The sequence below is a fragment of the Hyperolius riggenbachi genome, chromosome 12, assembly GCF_040937935.1.
Source record: "Hyperolius riggenbachi isolate aHypRig1 chromosome 12, aHypRig1.pri, whole genome shotgun sequence".
NCBI lineage: Eukaryota > Metazoa > Chordata > Amphibia > Anura > Hyperoliidae > Hyperolius > Hyperolius riggenbachi.
The window spans coordinates 24,708,943-24,729,387 of NC_090657.1; the positions used below are offsets into that span (position 1 = coordinate 24,708,943).

At 44.9% G+C, this 20,445-nt stretch overlaps 1 protein-coding gene across 10 annotated transcripts in view; it reads left to right on the forward strand.

Moving 5' to 3' along the window:
- Positions 1–20,445, forward strand: part of TANC2 (tetratricopeptide repeat, ankyrin repeat and coiled-coil containing 2) — an 897,702-nt gene that overhangs the window by 626,131 nt on the left and 251,126 nt on the right. For all 10 annotated transcript variants that reach the window (XM_068263005.1, XM_068263006.1, XM_068263004.1 and 7 more), the window contains one exon: positions 6,779–6,961. In XM_068263005.1, coding sequence (XP_068119106.1) covers positions 6,779–6,961 — 183 coding nt within the window. The remainder of the gene's footprint in view (positions 1–6,778; positions 6,962–20,445) is intronic.

Here is a 20,445-nt window from a genome sequence, read left to right on the forward strand (position 1 = left end):
TTCATTTCATAGCTTGCACTCTGTTATACAGTTTATCCATCATGTTACATCTGTCATGTAATCACCAGTTTTGTATTATTTTCCAGTTTCCATAGTTGATGTACATCATTGTCTGTATCATTATGTACCCCTTGTTGTTTTCCTACTTTGTACAGCGCCATGGACAATGTTGGCGCTTTGTAAATCAATAATAATAAGTTTAAGAAAAGCAAGAGCAGTGGACAAGGTATAGTAGTGTGGATGAGTGAAGAGTCCTGGAGTACTTGGAATCACTGGCAGATAAATGTGAAATGGGTGAGGAACCGAAGGATAAGGATAAGAGACATGGGATTAGTAACTAGGGGCTTAAAAGATCCTAACTGGAAACCCTGTTTATGTGATAATCTTATTGTAGCAGAGACAGAGCGGTATTACAGAAGGTGCTGGAAATCCAATTGATATTAAGACCAGGCAAAAGCAGAGGAAGCCTAGTCTCAGGGCTAGGACCCACAGGAGTGCTTTAAGCCACACTTTACAATTGCCAGAGATTTAAAATAACTGTAGCCTAATGGAATAGATAGAGGTGAACCTCTGGGAATTATTGTACTTACCCCAAATTGCAATCACGAGTCCTGCAGCATTTTTGCAGCGTTTGCGCTCCAAGATGAAGAATAGCAACGCTGCAAAATGGCTTTGCAATAACTGTACAAAAGTGATTTTGCAGCGCCTTTACTAACCGAATCACAAACTGCATTTGTGTGTACAATCGCCAGGCAGGGCCGGCCCGCTCATGAGGCTGGGTGAAACTTTTGCCTCAGGCGGAACTTATTTGGGGGGCGGCAACCGGCCGTCCATGGGTGCGGGGAGGCTGGCCGCCGAGCTGGAGGGGTAGCGGGCAGGAAGGGGGTATTGGGCCTAGCGGTGGGGAGGGGGGTCGGACCCCCCCCCCCTCCCTCGCCTGGGTCCCCCGATCTGCGCTTCCCCTCCAGCTTTAAATTGTTATGCAGCTGCCGATAGTAAGAGGGACAGGCGGGGATCACTCACCTCTTCCACGTTCCAGCGTGCGCTCCACTGACGTCACTTCCTGCAACGCCGCCCACTGTATTGTAAGTGGCCGGCGTTGCAGGAAGTGACGTCAGTGGAGCGCACGCTGAAACCGGAAGAGGTGAGTGATCCCTGCCCGTCCCTCTTACTATAGTATAGGCAGCTGCGTAACAATTTAAAGCTGGAAGGGAAGCGCAGACCGGGGGACCCAGGCGAGGGAGGGGGGGTCCGACCCCCCCCTCCCCACCACTAGCCCCAATACCCCATTCCTGCCCGCTACCTCTCCAGCTCGGCGGCCCCCTCACCCACGGCTTGGGGGGGGGGGGGGGGGGGGCGGCGGCGGCAATTTTTTCTAAGCTTGCCTCAGGCGGCAGGATCACAGGAGCCTATAGGCACAGATGTCCTGGAACTCTAGACTTTGTCCTCAATGAGCCTACAAACCCCCGCCAAACCGCAACACAAGTGTGCTGCCTGACCCAGCTGTCACTTCTCCCTTACTTTCCGTGCCTGTCATGTGCGGCTACAGGTGCCTTTTAGTATTAGTTAGCCAGAGGTACCCTCAGTATTAAGTTGCATATGGAAGGAGGGGGGAAGAAGCTCAAGGAGGAGAGTGAGCTGCCTTTCTATTATCAGCGCCTGTAGGCGTGTGCCTACTGTGCCTTATGGTAAATCCAGCCCTGACAATCGCTAATATTACATTAAAGTGCTTTGAACTCACCTACAATTATGTCAGAATATGCCATAAAAACACTACACAAAGCACAATTGCAAGTGGCACTTGCAGTGGGCCCCGGGCCTTACTGGTCAAAGGAGAGGCACAGATGACTACATTTGAAAGTCAGGAACTTGTGAAGGTTTTGTATGATTAGATGTGAACCCATTCCCTGAAGTGTTTAGGAGATTAAATGATATGCTTGGCGATGCAAGAGAGCGAAGTGTGTTGTCCACGGATGAGTGGGAATGCAGAAAGGTGGAAAGACAGAAAGTTCTTGTGTGTTATCTGATCCCTAACATTCAGAAGGATAGGCAGGATCCCCTGGGCAACCCATAGTGACCACCGGACCAACAGAAAGGCTGAACATACTGCTGGAAGCAAACCTAAATCCTCTCTTTTTTTTTTTTTTTTTTGTGTGCAAATGTGTGCATATTAAGCGTTTCCGTGTTTAGAATGTGCATAATTAATTATCAGAGCACAAAAGTACAAATAAAAACTTGGCTATGAGTTAACTTGGCTTAAATCTAAAGTGTGGTCCAGTGCTATGGAATGATTCTTTATTGTTTCAATATAATCTTTGAAAGCAAAAAAAAATACTGATTTGGCTGTTCAGAACTTTTATACAGTAAAGACTGTTATTCGGGTACAAAGCCAAACATGAATTTGAACACCAGCACTAAGTGCTGCAAATGAGCAGCTGTTCTATGCATTTCACCTTTTATCACTTTAGTTAGGTAATTACGTCCAAGCACAGCATTTTAAAATGTATCTTCTTGAAGAATAACCGAGCCAAACAGGCTAAATGGAGGTCCAGAGATGAGTCTCCAGCATTTCAGAGGCTTGATCCCCTTGACCTTTCCTCTCCTCCTTCTCCCCCCAATCTTTTACACCCATGATGCTTGATTCTCATACCAAAGACCCATTAGTGTCGACGACACTGACCTTAAACTTGGACATACTTGGCTTCGCATGTGCAGTATGTCCGATTTCCCCCCCCCCCCCCCCCCCCGTACTGTGGTCTGGAGCGTGCCAGGAGCTAGAGGGGCAAGGTCACAAGGGGGCAGGATCGGACACACTGTGAATGCTCATATATATCCGAGTTAAACACCTCTGATCATGCTGTAACCCTCTATCCAATTAGATGGTCTGTACCTCTGCTTTTAATGATTTTTTTTATACATTTTGGCATTTTTTTACAGGATGTGCTCAGCTACATTCTCTACTATATTGAACTGTCTGTTCCTATACACTGAGCTAAGAGCACTCCGGTGGGCCATACCAGCGGGTCCTGTGCACCACTCCTCTCTATACTAATATCCGGGTTAAAGGTTGGTGACTCAGCCAAGTCGCTGTCACTAACTGGGCCTTTTGCAGGAGAAGGTAGCATCACAGGAGTGATCAGGAGGAGTGGTAAGCTGTTGCACTGATGGAGACTCTCATCTCCAGAGCCTCCATTTAAACATAACTGTTTGGCTCGGGTATCAATATTCTACTATCATAATTTATCTTCTTTCATGTTAAGAGCAGGAGTTCCGTGTTCTCGAGGTCTGTGCGTCGGGGCAGCTGCCATAAAGGGTGAGTGTGCAACCCATTTTTGGAGAGTATGTTGGGCTCTTTGCACTGGGTGAAGGTGGGTGACCTGATAACAATCACTGGTGGTTTCACTGGGGAGTGGACCCCCTCCGTCACTATTACAACGGTCTGCACTATGAGGAGGATGTTTGTTTCTTTTTTGGGGATAACTGAATTTAAAGAGAAACTCCGACTAAGAATTGAACTTTATCCCAATCAGTAGCTGATACCCCCTTTTACATGATAAATCTATTCCTTTTCACAAACAGACCATCAGGGGGCGCTGTATGGCTGATATTGTGGTGAAACCCCTCCCACAAAGAAATTCTGAGTACGTACTCTTGGCAGTTTCCTGTCTGTGAACCCTGTTGCATTGTGGTAAATAGCGGTTTACAGCTGTTTCCAACTGCCAAAACAGCAAGCAGCAGCTACATCACTTGCCAGCAGTAAAATGTCACCATGTGATAAATGTCAGAATGTAAATCAGGGATTTAAAATATTTTACAATGAGCAAACACTGACTAAAGCATTTATACATAATTATTGTAAAAATGAAGCACTTTTTTTAATACATTTTCGCTGGAGTTCCTCTTTAAAGAAGACAGGAAGAAAATGATCATATATGACCTAAAGAGAACATTCTAAAGAGGACTGGTTTCCTTTTAGGGTGACAAGTGTTGTATGGACATTTGGGCAGTGCAATGAATGAATGAATGATTGTATGGACATACCAGGTCTATTGACGTGAACATATAGAGCACATAACTCCTCCAGACACTGAGATGTGTATGAAGTTATCCTATAGCACCTCACAGATGTCAGCAGTGCTGCTTACCTTCATAGTGACATCCAGGAATCTATCAGCTATCAGGAGACGAGTTCCTCTATACAGACATGATGCTGCTAAGCCCTTCCCCTTTGTACGCCTCCTGTCAGAACTCCCAGTGGGAAAGCATATTGGAGGCTGCAGCCTTTATATGTGTCAGTGGAGAAATAACAGAGACCAGTGATACCCTGAATCTTTAAAGATTCCACCTCACCCGCCCCCTGCTGCCCACTTCTGTGCACCCCACGCATTCTTTTCTCTCATTATACAGGCAGTTGTAATATGCGCACACAGCCCATGCCTGCATATTAAAACTGCCTTTTAGATATAGACAAGGTCCCGGGCCACAAGAGACCCACTCAATTAATGGCTGGTTCCTAACTGAACAGCCCACTAAAATCCGGTGACACCTGTCCACGCAACCACTTGGCTACCCCAAATACACACAGGAAGCACTGATTCTTTTTTGTCTTTCTGTTCTCAGCGGGATTATACAGCTACACCTATGTGGAATTAGTCACCTGATCACACAACACCAGAGGGAGAACCCACCCTCACCAAGGACTGCTTGTAGATATAGAGATCACTCTCGCGGGAGAGCCAGTTCAAACCCGCTTTGAAAGATTCAGTCAATCTAGTCTGTGTATGGTTAGGAAACTATTGGTTACTTACTAAGCTATACTCTTGAATGGGTTTAGTATAGAAACATGCAAAGGTTTTAATAATTGAACCCTTTGATAAAACAAATACACAAAGTCAGACTAACATCTATTAGAAATTTGATTTAGAACTATGAACCATTTCTTGGGAAGGGACATTCTTTTATCAGCAGAGCACAAGGGAGAGTGGGCAATAGACAGCTACATAGCTTTGTACCTCGTATCCAGATGCTCACTACTCTACTGAAGTCTGATCAACATAATGTGGTGCATTGCAGTAAAACCTTTCAATATTCCCTGACTCATTTTCAATCAGTGAATTATTAAAAAAAAAAATGTTATTAATCTAAAGAAACAAGTTACGAGTTACAACAGCTGCCTTAAAGGGAACCTTAACTGAACGGGGGGTAAAGAGTTTCACTTATCTGGGACTATTACCAGCCCCCTGCAGCAGTCCTGTGCCCTCGGAGCCGCTCTAGAATCCTCAGGTCCCCCGCTGTCACTTAGTTTCGTTTTTGACGACTCGCCAGTCGGCCGGCCGCCATGCGTATTATTGGATGCATTCCCTACTGCAATTAGTGCTGTTGCGGACCGCGACCTGTACAAAAATACGCGTTGCCACATTCCGCACACGTAGATATGCGGCAACGCGTATTTTTGTACGCGTTGCGGTCCGCAACAGCGCTAATTGCAGTGGGGAATGCGTCCAATAATACGCATGGCGGCCGGCCGACTGGTGAGTCGTCAAAAACGAAACTAAGTGACAGCGGGGGACCTGAGGATTCTAGAGCGGCTCCGAGGGCACAGGACTGCTGCAGGGGGCTGGTAATAGTCCCAGATAAGTGAAACTCTTTACCCCCCGTTCAGTTAAGGTTCCCTTTAAAGCGGATCTGAGATGAAAAGCTAATTATATCAAGTAACTTGTCTATATATCTTATCTAGCTGCAAAAGTTTCAAAAGTTTATGATTATTTATTCCTGTGATACAATGAGGGCAGCCATGTTCTGTTTGTCACATTGCCACAGGCTGAGGGCTGGAGATGCTATCAGCTTGCCTGTGTGTAAATTAAGTCCCCTCTCCACCTCCCTCCTCCCCTCTGCCTCTGAAATCAATGGCTAGTAACCTCCTCCTCCTGCCCAGACTGAGCTCCCATAAGCCCTTGCTACAGTGCCAAGGCACAAAAGGAGCTGTGGGCGAGGCTTGTTTAGTTTATAGGGAATTAGAGTATTAAAACAAAACAAAAAAAAGTATTTGGCTTGAGGAATGCCCTATACACTATATGAAAGGAACACAATTATGCAATGAGTAAAAGTTTATCTCGGATCCACATTAAAGACAATCAATTCAGTATCGTATTCCAAGAGTAGGTTATAACATGACACACATACAGTCTTCAAGCTTATGATGGCCTAGGCCAGGGTAAGTTTTGCCTCCAACTCTAATATTAGTTCACAGAAATTCCCTTTTGTAATTATACCTATCATAAAATATGAAGTATCTATCCAACAAAATCTCTGCAGAAGAAGGAAAAGAGCAAAGAAAAACAAAGAAAACCGTAGAAAGCGACTAGATGAAAAGAGAGAAAAGTTCAATCCACTCGTAGGCCACAACCAATGCAAATTCACAAAACCAGAAATGGCATATTAAACAGAATTACCTTTCCAGTGCCATGTAATGTACAGCAGTCCCAAGCTTTAAGTTTGGTAGATAGGTGTTAAATCTGTTAAACATCGCATACTGTATGGCTTGGTTTAAGTGAGTTATCGATTGCTGGTGATAGATTTCTACAGTCAGTTTCTATTGCGCCTCCAAGATAATGCTGGCACTGGTAGTATGTGTATGGGGCATGCATACGGTTCATTCATCCTTACTCCAGGGTCATGCTGCTAAGAGTTACTGGCTCATACCGGCTTACTATACCATGCAGTGATAGGATTTGTCTTATTTCTCTAAATGTAATTTTTTTTTCACCTTTTCTGACAGGTGGCTCATCTTCTGAAAACGACAGTGCATTTGAGCCAGATTTCTCGGTCACCTCCCTTCCTGTGACTGAGGGCATGCAGCATATACGAATGATGGAGGGCATGTCCCGCTCACTCCCATCCTCTCCTCTGCTAACCCACCAAGCCATCAGCGTGCGACTCCAGCCCGTCAAGAAGCTGACTGGTAAGATTCGGTCATACTAAGATGGGGAAGGGAGGTTTGCACTGTGTAGATAATTGGGGAAGTTTTATCAAATTATTTTTTAATGGCTCGAAAGTCTCTCCACATTTAGCCTATTAGTATTTTTTTTCAGGATACAATGGTTATTGTGATGTTTTATTAATGTAAAAATATTTTTGTGCTTAAAGGGGGTCCTTGATCAATAATGTAATAGACCTGCATCATTTATTTATTACGCCTGTTTTAAGATAAAGACATGACAACTTCAGTATGTACAGAATAAGCTATAGCCGAGGTCAGTTCTAGTTTCCATTGGGCACCAGAGCAAAATTAACCCGAAGGGGCTGCCTTAACCCCACCCTTAATCAGACCTTTATTTTTGACAAATAACACCTCCCCCATCCCATGCCAGCTGCCAGGCTCTCCCAGGTATCCGTCCACAACTTTATTTTGGTCCCCCTGGACCCCAAGCAGAGATTTCAGCAGTGTCCTTGCTGGCACGTGCCTTCATTAGTCCATACATGCCCATCGGCATCCTCACAGGGGCACCTCTCCTCCATGCACTGACGCATGTTATTACATAACATGCCGCCAGGTCACTAAAAAATGCGGTCTGCAGGAATGAAGGTGTGAACGCACAGACTACTGGAGGTGCTCACCAGCAGGGACATGTGAGTCGCTGCCAAACTCTGCAGGGCCCCTGACTCCAAAGGGGGGGGGGGGCTCAGTACCTGGTGGGCAATTGCCTAGTCTGCCGTTATACAATTGCCGGCCCTGGTTACAACAGTGTGCTTAACAAGTGACAGTCTGGGCTGATCTCTGCTGAGTAATGTGTCTTGAAATTAATGTATACTACTGGACCACTATTGCAAAGAAGGTAGACAGTTAAAATCTGACAGAACTGAACAGAACAGAATCCATCTCTTCATGGGGGATTCTCAGGGCTTTGTTTGTTTTCAACAGCATTTCCTGGACAGCAGTTGCAAAGTCTATCTGATAAAATAGTGTGCAGGAGAGTAGGGAGGCCGGCTGGTACCTTCCTATGTTGGCAGTTAAACTGCTGTTCAGGAAATGCTGTTGAAAACAAAGAAAACCCTGAGCATCCCCCATGAGGAGATGGACTGGCCCGAAACCTGTCGGTTCTGTCAGATTTTAACTGCCTACTTTTTAAGCGATAGTGGTCCTTTAACCACTCGGCTGTACTGCTAATAACTAGGGATGAACGCGCATGCTCTTGTGAAAAGTGAAAGCGTTCTGCAGAAGGCGGGAAATGCGGGGTTAACTCACCTGGTTTTCACCTGCATTTTGGTGCGTTCCAACAATGTACACTTCTGCATTCAGAGCCGGGGTTCCCGGACAATAGACTGGGTAGACCCTCCTCCACATACAGTACATAGACACATACACTCCCCTACTTACAAACAACTAGAGTGACGGTACAGAGATACAAAGTTGTCTTAGGCTTGAATTCATAAAGCATTACTGCACACGGTAATACAGAAAATAGCCGATTTTACAGAACATTTAGTATGTCAGTTCGAGGCTTTTACCGCATGGCAAGCAGAAATGACAGAGTAGTGCGGCAAATTACTGACTTGTGTGGTAATTACCTCAACACATCAGTAAATGTCAATTCATGAAGATAAGAGCATGCAGTAAAGCCCAGAAACATGTTGGGTAGTTACCTCCAGCTCTGATGTGTCGGGAACTAGCTTCAGCCTGCGATAATACATAACTACCGTAACTGAAGCAGAGAGCCAATAGAAAGAGCCTCCTCCTCCTGCTTACTCTGTCTATTGGTGCCCACATGTTCTCAGGAGTGTCCAGTTTCTCTACCCCGCCCCCCAGGCACAAAGGAGATTTCCCCTGCAGTCCTTCAGATGTTAAAGGGGATGTCCAGGCATGATAAAAAAGATCTACTTACCCGGGGCTTCCTCCAGCCCTTTGCAGCCTCTATGTCCCAAGTCGCAACTCTGCTCTCTCAGCCGCCGGCCCACGGTCCCCTCTGGTCCATGTTGTCCAGAGTGTACTGCGCAGGTGCAGAATTACTGCCTGGCGAGGTCGGGTTCTGTATCGGAGATGACCGGGAATCGTCATGGAACCGTTTGCAGTAGCCTCTACTTTATCACAGTGAAGGTGAACTTATGCTCCTTCTCTGCCATATCAACAGCTTTTATTGCTGTTCATGTCCCAGGTGGTAATATTTTCCTCTAACTTCTTGTCATATGAGCCCTAGTCACCTGAACAGGAAGTGATGGGAAATCTAGCAGGGTATAAACACAGCAATAAAAGTATCAGGACTTGTCTCTCGTTCTATCCATAGCTGGGATACAAAGCTGTTCCAGCACTATCTGCAAATACTAGGGAAGGCTGGCTGCGTTACTCTAATTATATAAGTGCAGGAAAGAAATTGACTTGGATGACTTATTTGTTGATGGGGTTAATGGAACCATTTACTGTTTTTGATCAATTATAAATCCATTGCAGGCTAAGCAAAAAAACAAACACAAAAAAACACTTTTATGCAATTCCTATTTAAAGGGACTCCGAGCAGTACAGAAACTATGGAAAGATGCACATCATTTTGAAGCTCTCTTTCTCCTCTTTCCAACGACACATAAACCGCCGCCCTACGCCTTTTAGTTTTCAATATTTTCGTAATAGCTAAAAGGCGTAGGGCGGCGGTTTATATATCGTTGGAAAGAGGAGAAAGAGAGCTTCAAAATGGTATATATCTTTCCATAGTTTCTGCACTGCTCGCAGTCCCTTTAAGCATTACAATGTAAAGCATCAACTAGTATTAAATACAGATGTAAGCATGGAGTGTCAGAAATATTTTCTCATGGGTGATCCTGCTCATACAGTATAACACTCCTGCACAGCAGTTTCTAGTCCTGCCTCACTGGACGGCTGTTGTGTACATGCTGGATCAGAGCACAGGAGCATAACTGGAGCTGTCACCCTCTGTATGTAATCGGGGAAGTTTCATCTTTCAGTCAGTGGGTAAATGAGCCAGCAAATACAAATGAATGTTGTGGGAACCTCCCATTTACTCAGTGGTGTTTGCACCAGTATATACAGTACAGCAGGCTCTTGAGTTGGCAAGCAGTAGTTCAATACTGCAGAAGCATTCATGAAAAAAAGGCGATGGAGAATTAGACTGTAGGATATTGGTTCATTTACCGGAATTCTACTATTTACATGGTTAATCTTCAATCGTAAAATCAGTAATTGTTAAAGTGAGCCTCCAGACTAAAAATGTACTCAGCAGCATTGAAAAGGCTTGGTGTTTCTTTAACAGTTTCACAGCATCAGAACTTTGTTTTTCTTAGCGTCATTTTTAGCTGCACAGAAAAAAACTGCTCGGGCATTTTTCCCCTGATGCTGTGCAAAGCATGATGGTATTTCTGATATTGTTGTTCTGCTGTTTTGGCTTTTTTGTTTTGTTTTTGTTGACATTTGAAGCTTAGCGCACGCAGCTGGGAGGGGTGATCAGGACACAGGACAGTTGGAACTGTGTCTCATGCTCCCTGTCACCTCCTTTCAACCAAAAAGATTGCTGCCCCCATGACAAAGATGGCAGCCCCCATGAAATCACAAACATTTGCCTGTTCTTTTCAAACAGGTTGCATAAGAGATTATATTCCCTATCTATTGTAATTAATTTATTTTATTTTTGCAATATTTTCCCTCCTCCCTCCCCACCAGCCAATCAGCGCGATCGGCTGTGTCCCCTCTGGAGGGGACAGCTGAGTGACACAACTGTCCCCTTAGATCGCAGCGCCGTACGCTGGGAGACTGAAGACGGAACCCCACTGAAGACGGAACTCTGCTCTGCCTACCAAGCAGGGGATGCATGTGCGCAATCTCCTGCAAAAGCCAGCCCCAGGACTTTACGCCGGTCCTGGGGCTGCCACCGTGACCACGCCCATCGGCGTGACGCGGTCCTCTAGCGGTTAAAGTGGAGCTGTCAGCCATGTATAAGTAGTCTTCAGACACTCCCACCCAGGTCTGCATTAGAAAGTGCATCAAGACATATTGGCCAATCAGAGAGGAACAGAGGTGTGGGAGGGGAAAACGGTAGGGAAAGAGGCTTCAGCCACAGATGCGCTGCAAAAAACCTAAATAGTTGCCCCTGTAGGCGCAAATAGAAATAGCTGTTTTTCCATAGTGGGCTGTGTTGCCAACCACTCATAAATTTACGGGCATACCGTAAATTTATAAGCAAAATTAGCTGCCTGTGAATTCCGTAAGGAATTCAGCAGCGTCCGTATAAGGGCGGCCGCCCTGTGAGCAGGAAGGTGGCAGCGGAGTGAAGGGGGAGCAGCGTGCACAGTAGCGGGGAAAGGGGGGCAGTCTCTCCCCTTCTCTTACCTGGGGATCTCCCTTCCTCGTCCCACCTTCCAGAACTAAGCTTTGTGGCAGCAGGTGGGGACTTACCTCTGCCTTGTTCCAAGCGCCGGAGGCCATGTAGAGCTCCCCTTTGCGCCGGAACAAGGAAGAGGTAGGTCGTTCCCCGCCTGCTGCCATTCGCCCACAAATCTTTGTTCTGGAGGGGGGGGGGGCAAGGAAGGCAGGGCCCTAGGTGAGAGAAGGGGGCAGACGGCCCTCCTTTCCTGCCCCTTCACTGTGCTGCCACCCCTCCTTCTGGGGACACCTGGCTACCTATTCTGGGGACAACTATAGACCTGGCTAACTGAACTGAGGATATCTAAAGACCTGGCTACCTATACTGGGGAGACGTATAGACCTGGCTACCTACTCTGGGGACACCTAAAGACCTGGCTACCTATTCTGGGACACCTAAAGACCTGGCTACCTATTCTGGGCACACCTAAAGACCTGTCTACCTATTCTGGAGACACCTAAAGACCTGGCTACCTATTCTGGGCACACCTAAAGACCTGGCTACCTATACTGGGGAGACCTATAGACTTGGCTAGCTATTCTGGAGACATCTAAAGACCTGGCTACCTGTTCTGGGGCACCTATAGACCTGGCTGCCAATACTGGGGGCACCTATAGACCTGGCTACCAATACTGGGGGCACCTTCTTTTGGGAGAACAGCTGCCAGATTATCTGTATTTTTGGGCAATCTCTGCCAGATTATGTGTATGTTGAGAAACTGCTGCTGCCAGATTACATCTATTTTGGGGAAACCACTGCCATATTATCTGTATTTTGGAAGAACCTCTGCCAGATTACACATATTTTGGGTGAAATACTGTCAGATTACATATATTCTGGGGGGAAACATTATGGCAGAGCTCAAACTTCCCCGGCAGACCTTTTACAGCACTGCTAAGGTTATGTATATTTGGCCCCACCCATGACCACGCCTATATTATGTTGGGTGACCACGCCCATTTTTCGATCTGTAGTGCGGCACAGAAGTTTTTGTCAGTAAAAAAAATATCCTTTGTCAGTAAATTTTTATGTCTTTGTCAGTAAAAAATAATGTGAAAGGTTGGCAACACTGATAGTGGGTGGCTCTGGCACCCACTATTTCACCAATATTTCTATGGGTGCCTTTAACAGTGTTCCCAACTTAAGCGGCTCTCCGGTGCCCAAATTTCATGATGCCCCGCAGAAAGGAAGGTACCCGGGAAAGGGCATGCTTCATTTGCTGATGATTCGGCAGGCACATTTGAGTTTAAGATGATGAACATCGGACTCACCGGTAATTTATTATCTTAAACCTCATTAAGGCTATTTTTCATGTATGAATTTTACCGCGTATTTTTATTTTTATCCTCTCTATCATTATCTATGATAGTAGTCTGCTCACAGAGACAGGTGCCTCTAGCTATAATGCATCATGTGTCATCCTCACCTACACCAGAAGAGAGCTGTCCATGTGGATTCTGCACTAACAATCATTAGGATGACACCAGTTGCCATATATGTATTTTATTTATACATCACATTCCACACACACAGAACCATTCATGTTATCAGACCATCCCATAGTGGTGCTTTCATGCTGCTGTCTCTGGCGAGTCATTCAGCACACAGTCTAGGGGCCAGTTCAGGTAGCAGCCAGTAGTGGTGATAAGATAGACATGTATGTACAGTGCCAAACACACAGATAAATATGCTGTGATGGTTGTCTGAAAGCGTTAATATGCAGGTATGCAACTGACAGTTTTTACTGATAAGGGATTACCGCTATAAAATACTTTGCTTTCAAAAGCCCAGTTCTCTGCCAGGAGAGGATAAAACAAAGCTCAATAGTTCATATATTTGAGCTCTCTGAGACACAGGGGGACAGACATAGTATAAAACTGGGATATCTACAAGTCATTTTTGGAGGAAGATAGATACAGTTGTTTATCTCTTCACTTTGTTTACACTTAAGTTTTACTTTAAGTATGATATTGCATGGTGGAAGAAAAATTAGCATTCTAAAGCCCAATCTACACAATACGATGCTTTGTGCGATTCGACTACGATTCTATTTACGATCCAATTACATCCGACATGTCCAATCTGGATTTGAATCAATTCGATTTGCCATTACAAAACACTGGGAAATCAAATTGAATTGAATCGAATCCCGGTCAGACATGTCGGATTTAGTCGGATCGTAAATAGAATCGTAATGGAATGACACAAAGCATCGTATTGTGTAGATGGGGCTTGAGGACCTCCACAGAAAACAGAAATATTGTTTAATTTACAAATATTTCAAAGAGGGATCAGTCACATGATCTCATCTTTGTAAGGCAACATTTCAATTGCATGTCGCACATCAAGCCGCACCATAAGCAGCTTTATTGTAAGCCCCGCCATGGAGTTGCTTATGAGCACTGTGGTTGTGGACCTCAGACACATGTAATGCAGCCAAATGGCGCTTGTGGTTGGGAGAAGAGACCTGACTCCAGGAATGTGAGTCTCAAATTTTTACCAGCGGTATATATCAACCTTTATTTATACAAAATCTATGTTTTAAAGAGGACCTAAACTTTAACCTGGTAGAGAAGGAAAACACTGGGAACCCAACCCTTTTTTGTATTTAGAGGTAACAGTCCGTCTAATTCTTCATTATTGCTAGTAATGAGCCACTGTAATTTGAGCCGTCAGCTCTGTCTGATCTCTGCCGAGGTTTGTGCTGTTCAGACAGGCTATATGTAAACACAGGGGTTAACCCTTTCTGTGCTCCCATGAAACCAGGAAGTAACTACTCTGCAGAATCTCAGCAGGAGTTCTGTAAGCTATAACAAAGTAATGTTTTTTCTGTAAAGGTTATGATGCTGTTGCTTATCTTAGAGCGGAGAAAAAGTCCTAGGTTTAGCTCCACTTTAAATAACTATAAAGAATAATTACTTCCACTATCTCCAAGGTTTTGTAAAAGTAAATCTATCTAGTGAAGCTATGACACATCCACAATCCTTTAGGGGCATAACCAAGAAAGAGCGGTCTCTGCCTGGCGGAAAAACTCCTGCAAGCAGCTCAAACTTTACACTCTGTAGCTGCTCACACTTGAGTTCATGGGCGCAAAATGGTTTTCTGGGTGTAAACTTGGTTTACATTTCTCTGTATCTGAACAGAAAACTTCAGTTTGACGTGATTTTAACATACATTTGAAAGCATGTCCGCTGCAATTCTTGGTGTCCATGTACCTTTCTTTTAACCTTGAGTTCAGCCTCCCAGTTATATTATAACTGTTATGGGAAATGATGCCAAAATGAGCTTAAAGGGGAACTGAAGAGAGAGGTATATGGAGGCTGTCATGTTTATTTCCTTTTAATCAATACCAGTTGCCTGGCAGCCCTGCTGGTCTATTTCTCTGCAGTATTATCTGATTAAAACCAGAAACAAGCATGCAGCTAGTCTTGTCAGATCATACTTATAAGTCTGAACCACTGAAACACCTGATCTGCTGCATGCTTGTTCAGGGGCTATGGCTAATAGTAATAGAGGCAGAGGATCAGCAGGGCTGCCAGGCAACTGGTATTGTCTAAAAGGAAATAAACATGACAGCCTCCATATACCTCTCTCTTCAGTTCCCCTTTAACCTGAAGTCCGCCTCTAAGTGCATGTCATTGTGCAAGCTTCCTTCAGCGCTGCAGTGTAAGTGGATGAGGCTGAACATGAGGATGGAACTTGCTTACAATTGGGATTGGTTTGGAAGTTGTACATTGATTAGGTATTCCCAACTGTTTGGTTGGCAGTTTGGAAATCAGTCCAGCAACCTCCTTTCTTTTATGCATGCGTTACCCGATACAATATTTCACACTGCCACTCTGTTTTTCATATCTTATTCCTCCCACATGACCATGCTTAGGCCTGATTATTGGCCGAGTAGGAGAGGGACCTGCCACACACAGTCACATCTTTAACAGGAATGGGTGACCTTTAATGAAATGTACAGACTAACCAGCAAGCTCATGGTGACCCAGAACTCATTGGAGTGTGTAAGGGACTACAATGGTCCTAAAAGCCCCCTTACTAAGATGTTAAGAAAAACAAAAAATTGCTTTCCTAAAACAGAAAGAATTTGCGATAATTCAGGTTGGAGTGAGCTCGAGATGTCTCCCAGAGCACCACTGCTGAATATATGCAAATTAACCATTGTACCCTTAGAAGCTAAACACACCTCCAGAACCGCTGGAATGCAATGATGTGTCAGCTTGTTAAATTGTACAGAGCCATAATAATCCAACATGCATACAGACTGTTTCGGATTGTTTGATCCTCATCAGTGCATGGCATGGGTCTCCATGAGCTTGCTGGTTAGTCTGTACCTCTCGGTTTACAAGCCCTACTCCATAGAGCCAAATTAATCCATGCCATGCACTGATGAGGATCAAACAATCCGAAACAGTCTGTATGCATGTTGGATTATTATGGCTCTGTACAATTTAACAAGCTGACACATCATTGCATTCCAGCGGTTCTGGAGGTGTGTTTAGCTTCTAAGGGTACAATGGTTAATTTGCATATATTCAGCAGTGGTGCCTGGGAGACATCTCCAGCTCACTCCAACCTGAATTATCGCAAATTCTTTCTGTTCTAAGAAAGCAATTTTTTGTTTTTCTTAATGAAATGTGTGACACAAACGTGTGGATTTTATCTGATTGCCATCTGGAGTCGGGAAGGAATTTTTCCCTTTAGGGGCTAATTGGACCATGCCTTGTGGGGGTTTTTTCGCCTTCCTCTGGATCAACAGGGATATGTGAGGGAGCAGGCTGGTGTTGTACTTTATACTGGTTGAACTCGATGGACGTATGTCTTTTTTCAACCAAAATAACTATGTAACTATGACACAGACCTTTTAGTGCCACCCGGCTTAGACCCCTGGCTGCCTCACATTTTTGTTATAGTGGGTTGGGCTTACTTTCATGATCGTGACTTACTCCCAGGTCACTGATTTTACACACCTGAGGAAATCCTATTGTTTACAAATATTTACCCTTTACATCTGCCCCTTACTGTGTGGACTCTGCACCAGCCATGCTCTGCTTGCTGCTAGTTTTCCCATGCCACCTCTTCCAGAGAGAAGCATGAAGGAACAGACATTAGATGGTGTTTGCTGTAGAGCAGAAGTGATTGTAAATGGGCAGTAAAGGGGATTCAAGTATCTTATCAGAGGTGGGCAGTCAGCAATGTATTATGAGCTATTATGAATATATGCGTGAGCTATGTATGTATTCATGGTCACCTCTATTGTCTGTATTGTGCTCTGTACAGTACTAGGAAAGGTGATGGTGCTTTATAAATAACTATAAGTTCATTAAAGAGACTGTAACAAAAAAAAGTTCCCCTGGGGGGTACTCACCTCGGGAGGGGGAAGCCTCAGGGTGCCAATGAGGCTTCCCCCACCCCTGTAGCTGCAGGCAGTCCAGCGCTGGCTCCCCCGAAGTCTCCTGAAAATCAAGCTCAACAAGCCTGACAAGGCTTGCTATATTTACCTTCCCTGGCTCCAGCGGGGGCGCTGTTGCGGCTCTCAGCACGCAGATAGGCGACAATAGCCGATCTCTGTCGGGACCGCTCTACTACGCAGGTGCAGGAGACTTGCCCCTGCGCAGTAGAGCGGGCCGACAGCGATCGGCTATCTCCGCCTATCTCCAAGCAAAGAGCTGATACTGCGCTGGAGCCAGGAAGGTAAATATTTACATCCCCGCTGTTCGTAAGGCTAGAGCAAGACCGCCGTGGGACACGGGGACGGGGGAAGCCTCGATAGGATTCGGAGGCTTCCCCCTACCGAGGTGAGTACTCCCCAGGAGAACGTCTTGTCGTTACAGGTTTTCTTTAAGGATCAGGAGCCCTGTTGGGGTGCTTATTGAATACCTTTATTAGTTATACTTTTTTCTTATACAATTATCTGCATAGCACAAAAAACGGCTCCCGTTAGAGAACTGACAGGGTATGTTCAAGTACACAAACAGACAGACATGGCTGTCTACCTTATTGCTATGTTTCCACTAGGTTGCCAGGTCCGTTGCCGTAACAGACGCAGCACTCATGCAGATGTGAAATCCCATCCGAATCCAATAGCTGTGCTGGATTTGGGGAATCAAATGCCATGTCCAAAAAAAAAAAGCAACAGGCATTCCACTCCCATGTGCAAATCAGAAGCAGCCTATTGGTCTGCATAAGCTGCGATTCCGAATTTGCATTCAGGGAAAAGCTCTGAATCTGCTACAGTGGAAACGCCACCTAAGCGGAAGGTATTTTTTTTGCTGCCAAGCAGATGGCGTCATAGCAGAGAATGATCTTTTGCTAGGTGGTGCTGTAACACCTAATATTTATCGCTCAGCTGTATTCTGCAAGTTCTTCCTCACCAAAACAAAACAAAACAAAAAAATAACCCATTATTTCTATTGCTGTAAGAAGCTGCGTTTGGCTGTATCTGATTGAATGTGCCCGCCCTGGGCAGTCCAAATAGAGTTAAGCAAGGCTTGGTGTACAGATGCGCCAGAGTAGAATAAAAACGTTTAAAACCCGTCTAAAAGAGGGGGATGTTCAGGTGGACTTACCTCCCTCGAAAATATAAAACTCAATTGAGTCACAATATATCAATACAAATATTTTATTTAACTCCACTTAGTGCAACGCATTTTGCAGGTGTGGTCCCGCTTCATCAGGCAAACAGGAGTATAACTCAATGGGTCTAAATGCAGAAGTGAGCGCCACTGTGCACTTCTGCATTTAGACCCATTGAGTTATACTCCTGTTTGCCTGATGAAGCGGGACCACACCGGCAAAACGCGTTGCACTAAAGGAGTTAAATAAAATATTTGTATTGATATATTGTGACTCAATTGAGTTTTATATTTTCGAGGGAGGTAAGTCCACCTGAACATCCCCCTCTACTCTGGCGCCTATGTACACCAAGCCTTGCTAAAATCTTGATTCCACCCTCGGTGGAGGGGTGCTACCCCGTTTCCTATCTACAGAGAGCGACATCTTAAAAACCTGAGTGGGGTCAGGTTCTAATACCCCCCACCTGCACTTGAAGTGGTTGCCTATGGGTAACCCATGTTTGTGAGTATATCTAAATATTTTGCTTTAAACCACAACCAACTTAACAATACTACACCGTATTGGGCTCTCGATTTCTCTTTGTTCTTTCAAGCAAATAGAGTTAAAGTCTTACTTATTGAGTTAACTTGTATAATCCTCTAATGAGACTTCAGGTCTGACTCACATGGAATCACATATTGTGTATTTCCCAGAGGGACTGCTACACTATACGCTCCGCTCTAGGGATCAATACACATACTGCAAAATGCATGCCTTCAAGAAATGCCTTAGTGTAATGCGAGCACTAAGTTTTTACAGGCCTCTCTGTATCACAGGGATGTGTATATTGAAGGTGGCCCTTGCCTTTTGTTTCTTGAGCAATAAATGAGCTGAGTGCTGCACAATGTTATGTACTGAAAGCTGCTGTGCATCAGAGATGCTCTAGTCTACAAAACTGTGTATATCTAATGCAATTGGTTGTCTGTATATGAGTGTTTGGTGTACAAGCTATATCTGTACGAGTGCTGTGTCTTTGCATTAGCATTCAAATGCTTAGTGTGCACACTGTCTGCGTATTAGGTGGTGGCTGGATGGTGTAATGGTTAAGGGCCCAGCCTCTGACACAGGAGACAGCATCTATTCATTAGGAGACCTTAGGCAAGTCTCCCTAACACTACTACTGCCTATAGAGCGCGTCCTAGTGACTGCAGCTCTGGCGCTTTGAGTCCGCCAGGAGAAAAGCGCAATATAAATGTCATTTGTCTTGTCATTAGTGTTGTACAGAGCACACATCTGTATGTGGTGTGGTCTGTGTTGAGGTGTGTCGGCAGACAATGAGCAGATGGGCACTGACACTGGGAAAATAATGTTTTATTGAACATAAATGCATTGTATACCATTTAAAAACAATCATAAACATCAACATATCAAACACAGCAAAACCCAAACAAGTAAACTATATGTACAAAAGCATGCAGCCAATACTCAAGTCAAAATCAGCAGGCAACAAGTGACAGGACAAAATGCAATGTCAGAATCTAGTGTAAAAAATAAAAATAGGGCAGATAAAGAGAAGGCAAAGATTACAGAGGAATTGCTGGCCCGTTCACACTTCCCATGCGATTAGCACTGCTAATGGCGAATCACCGGCGATCACTAGAACTTTTTAATGCACTAGTGCTATGTAATCTCGTGATCTCACTGCTGCGATTGCCAGCGATCCGCGATTAGCGCGAAACACAACCCTGCTACATGCCGCATTTGTTCGTGATTACAATGTATTTCAATCGCGAAATGCGATCATTTAAAAATGCAAAAAACCCCAGTGAATAATACGCGTTTATTGCGTAAAAATCACTAGTGCTGATTGCTAGGGAGCCTTAAGGTCCGGTTCGCACAGACATCTTAATGGCGTTAAGCGGCCGCAGTGCTTGTTGTTTAAGCACTGACCGTTCAAGTGAATGGATAGCCACTGCCATGATCATTTACCGTCCCCGCAAATGCGGTGCTTTATCCTGTCGTCTCGTTTCATCCTGGGTGCTACATGTAGCATCTAGGATCAGCATAACCACAGCTCTTCTGCTCCCCTCTGCGGGGGTCAAACATAATGCATTTGCTGAACGCCGCCGAAGGTTGCTAAATGCCTTTCTGCTCGCTAGTAGAAAAGCATTTAACTGTGACGCTACTGAGGAATACCTGCTAGTGCAGAGATGCTACTAGAGATGATAAATGAGATTCTAATAATTCTGACTTCATGAAAATGTATTGCTAACCAGGCTTGCTCTCACTTCCGGGTTGAAGGAGGAAGTGTGATGTGGTGAGGCTTGCAACGCGACCAATAGGACGCGTGCAAGCTGTTTAGAACACAGGATGGACGGCGGAATTATGGGTAAATAACCCCTTGTATCCCCGCCACACACCTGCACCAATTAATCCTCATTTGAATCACGGGTAATCACTCGTGATTACTCGTGAGAACAACCCTGTTGCTCACTTATGCAAATCTGTACGGATTGAA